Below are 4,453 nucleotides of genomic sequence, written 5' to 3'. Positions count from 1 at the left end.
TAAAAGGAATTGATAAGAAGTTGTTTGAAAAAAGAAAGAAGAGGATTTAAAAAAAGAAGAAAAAAGGGAGAGGATGTGATCAGGCAGGGGAATAGAAAACACCATATACTAGAGATTTAGGGTATATTTTAATCTGTTAGAAGAAACTATCTCAAAATTTTAAAGAGAGAACAACTTATATATATAAGCCAAAAATACAGGTAACTACTATGAAGGGATAGAATATGAGTCTAAAAATGAAAAATAAAAATGTTTTTTTTAAAAAAAGGGATTGATAAGATGTTGGTTGAAAAAGGGAAAAAGAAAAATTCAAAAAGAAAAAAAAAGAAAAAAAGACAGTTAAAAAAACATTAACTTTGAAAGACTAAAGAATCATGGTAAAAAAGCCATGAATTCTATGTGCAGTAGTCCCCTAGCGCTGGAGTTCTGCCGTTCTCATTGATCGGTAAACTTGGTCTTGGCTGGCTGTTCTCGCTGATCTTCTGGGGAGGGGCATGTTGCCGTGGTTTCCAAATGTCTTTGCCGGAGGCGGAATTGCCCCGCCCTTGCCCCCTCCCGGCTAAGTAATCTGCTCGGGTTTGCTCTCCGGGACTTTTGTTCCCTGCAAGCTTTCCGTACAGCTTTGGAGGCGGAGAGTGAAAATGGCGGCCTCCCAATCTCCGCCCCAGAGGAGCCGAGAACTCGGGGCCCCGCTTTTCAGTGAGCCCCCAGAGAAAAGCCGTCAGTCACTCCCGTCACCCCGGTCTCCGGCCGCACTCCGTGCTCACCCATCCTGTGACCGCGCATCTCTATCTCTGGCACCTGACCCCGGGTGGAGTCTCCAAACCCAGCAGATCCCTGCGGTGCACTCCCGCGCGGCTCCTCCCGGGGGAGGAAGGTGAGTCTCCCCGGATCTGCCGCTTGTTGGGTCCCTGCTGGAGGAGCAGGGGCCCGACTGTGCCGCGGATCACGGTTTATGGCAACCCCGAGCTGAGAGCCCGCACCTGGGCTCCGCCTCTGTAGCCGGCTTCCCTGCTCCGTTACCTGGGAGCTCTGCCGCACTCAGGCACCCCCGGTCTTTCTGTGACCCCAAGGGTCCTGAGACCACACTGTCCCATGAGGGTTCCACCCCCCGCTTAGCCACCAGAGTGATGTCCCTCGGCGGAGCAGACTTTTAAAAGTTCCGATTTTGTGCTCCGTGGTTCTATCACTTGCCAGAAGCGGCCGACAGAGGCCCCTCCCCCGCCGTCTATCCTCCCGAATATCGCCTCGGATTCACTTCTCCGCACGTCCTACCTTCCAGAAAGTGGTCGCTTTTCTGATGAGAGAGTTGTTGCTCTTCTTTTCTTCGATCTCCTGTTGAGTTTGTAGGTGTTCAGAATGGTTTGATCCCTATCCAGCTGAATTCCTGAGAGGAGACGAAATCCAGGTCTCCTACTCCTCCGCCATCTTGCTCCGCCCCCCAAGACCAGAAGTTTTAATGCAATGATACCCTGCTCCATTTTACTTACTGGGTTGTTTGAGGATTACTAGACTATATTATATATTTATACATATTATATATTTATACTTATTATATATTATATATATAATATATTGAATTATATATATTATATTGGAAATATGTGGAAAAACCTGTGTAAATTATAGAACTATGATAAAATTAACAATTTGGACCTAATATATTACATGGAAAGTTTTCAAATTCAATTGAATGGCCTTGTCTTGTGTTTATTGAACTTGCTTGATGGAAAATAGCAATGGTTCCTCAAATTTTCCTCTTTCTACTGCTCTGGGAGCTACTTTGTCCACTCCACAGACTAGGTGGCCACAACTTGCAAATACAGCTATTGATAAGTACATAATATCATCAGACACAGCATGAGTGCAGTGTGGTTTGGGGCATCATCAGAAGCATGTGTGGCAGAGGTAGGAAAGAGTCTGTGAATGTAAATTTAGCTGGCATGGCATGTGCAAATTTTCCAGAAGCAGCTGGACATTGGTTGCATCAGAGAATATCAAATGCAATAGAAACCCTCAACAGAAATGGGAAAGAACCAAAGCCATGCCATTGACAGCCATTCTCAGTTTTGGCTGTTTAAGATGCTCTAATGCATATCTAAGTATAAAATTGGTCAGAGGTTTTAATCAGAGTTCATTGGTCACACTTGAGAAGTTTATTTGAACTATTTTTGCTTCTGAAGCTTATGCATCATCTCCATCGTCTCTTTTTAAAGAAAGACAATGCTTGTACACACTATAAAAGGGAGGTCTGTTTTGCATTTCATATCATCCCCTTCAAAGTTAAACCCCGTGTTAACTGCATCTTTTAATGGTTGTGTCTACCCTTAAGAAACTCATGAGGTTACTTAAAATAGGGAATTTTCTCTAAAACAAATTTGCCTGGAAAAGTTTGCAATTTCTCATCCTCGTAAATAAATACATTTTCCTTGTAAATGGTTTAAACTTTAAATTGATAAAAGGAATTAAGGTCACTAGAGGAGAGGCATAAAAAGGAACTAAAATATCCTGGAACTACATAGCCAGAAGGGAGCTCTAGGGATCTTACCTTTTTACTTATTAAAAAAATTGAAACTAAGAAGTTACCTTAACCTTAAAAGCATCTCCCAAGAAATAGCCATCCTAGCCCTATTTGGTAAAGCACTCTTGGAAGGTTGATTCTAAGCTAAAACCCTTCCTGCTAAAAATGCTCATTGCGTTTATATCCTTTTTACTTGTCTTGGTGGAAATGTGCATGTTTTGTTTTACAAATGACATTTTGTCAGGGACCTGAAATCTGTTACCTCAGTTCCCAAACCCTGAGGTCAATTTGGCTTCATGTAAAGTGACCCAGGTTTCTTTATCTTTTCCCTTATTCTTAGTCTTTCAATCATTCACCTATATTCCTTGTACATAATAGATAACCAATAAATATTTATTGCATTAAATTGACTCAGTTGATTTCCTCTAGATTTCTGGTTAGGCCACATCTTGTTTAGTTATGAGGTCCTAACGTAGAGGCAGATACACTCAAATGAGGATTTAAATAACCCGGAGTAGAATAATTCATGGTTTTATTTATTTATTTATTTATTTATTTATTTATTTATTTATTTATTTATTTATTTATTTTAGGATAACAAAAAATATTTTACTAAAACATAAGATTTACAGAAGTTTCCAGACAAGCCATACAAAATGGTCACAAGCTTTTCCTTGAAGGAAGGATTGTACGCTTGACAGCAAAGTCACAATGTTATTAGTGAGGGCTGTGATGTTTGTTTAATGTTCCCATTTTGGTTCAAACAATCAAGCTTGTCCATCTACAGCATCTAAATAAATTTAGACTTGGCTAGAGAGCATATTCTAAAGAACTGGTTAGCTGCTTTTAACCAATGCAATTAGATCACCATAAAAAGGGGGAAAGGAGCCCATAAAATTAAAATAAAACTACCTCTCCCCCTCAAAAAATGTAATAAAGAAAAACACCCACACCCCTGCAGCTAACCCTGACAACTACCTTCATTCACAGTGCTTTATACTCAAACCATGATGGGGGAAATGAATAAAAGCAGAGAAGGGCCACTGCTTTTAAATGTTTCACAAAAATCCAGATGGTACTTCTAGCCTCTGCTCATGCTTTACGACAGTGAATCAGGACAAGACATAGATTTACTAATGTGCATTTAATCACCAAAGGACTGAAGATGTCTGGGCTTTTATTCTGTAATGTTTCTAAGACTGTGTCCATTAAATGCAAACAAAAAAGGAAGAGGTCTTGGCAGAACAGGAAAAGTGATGCACACTTGATGATCAGATCGATTTTAAATATTATTCATGGCATATAACCTAGTCCATGCTCTAGCTGTTTCTATGGCTTGGGCTTCATTCGTCATCATTTGCTAATGTATCATCTGGATTGGGAGCACTTAACAAAGCCTGGATCGATAGCAGAACTATGCAGATCTGCAGTGCTGGGGACCACTTATCTTTCAAAATATCTAAACATATTCTTCCCAACTTGTCTATATTAGGATGATAAATTTTGGTCATGAAATATACTTTAGGGGCTGCCATCAGGTATTCTTCTGGTAGGAATAGTTCAAGCTTAAAAGTCCCTCCCTCAAAGGGAGAATCCTGGGGGCCAGCAATGACCACATGAAAATAACGGGTGTTGTTCTCATCTGGTTCTGCTTTAATGCCAGGAACTGGTTCTGTCAGCAAACGCTGGGTTTCCCTGATAATCCTGCGGGGCAGCCCGGCCATCTTGTCAGATACCGAGTTTGGCCTCTGGTCTCGACTCCCTAATTCATGGTTTTAAACTATATATATAGATAGATAGATAGATATATATACCCTTTCATTGCCATCTTGCTTTTCAACCAGTCTTGTTCTGTGGAATTTACTTTTGACCTGAATTAGGTTACTCTTAAGGCTGCTAACACTCTAGGAGGTCATCTCCTTATTCAGTAGC

The 4,453-nt window shown here is 40.7% G+C and overlaps 1 protein-coding gene across 1 annotated transcript; it reads right to left on the bottom strand.

The window, feature by feature from the left end:
* Window positions 1-3,864: 3,864 nt before the first annotated feature.
* On the bottom strand, window positions 3,865-4,245 carry LOC110576997 (ubiquitin-conjugating enzyme E2 N-like). The gene has a single exon (XM_021686231.1). It carries the CDS (start codon window positions 4,243-4,245, stop codon window positions 3,865-3,867), a length of 381 nt encoding a protein of 126 aa, XP_021541906.1.
* Between the last annotated feature and the right edge of the window lie 208 nt (window positions 4,246-4,453).

This window comes from Neomonachus schauinslandi, chromosome 14 (assembly GCF_002201575.2).
Source record: "Neomonachus schauinslandi chromosome 14, ASM220157v2, whole genome shotgun sequence".
NCBI classification, from domain to species: Eukaryota; Metazoa; Chordata; class Mammalia; order Carnivora; family Phocidae; genus Neomonachus; species Neomonachus schauinslandi.
Note: the sequence above shows the minus strand (reverse complement) of the source record. Positions and strands in the feature narration are given on the sequence as shown.

Bases quoted from the DNA above. Each gene is read 5' to 3' on its own strand.
- LOC110576997 (XM_021686231.1), bottom strand. From the start codon at position 4,245: ATGGCCGGGCTGCCCCGCAGGATTATCAGGGAAACCCAGCGTTTGCTG.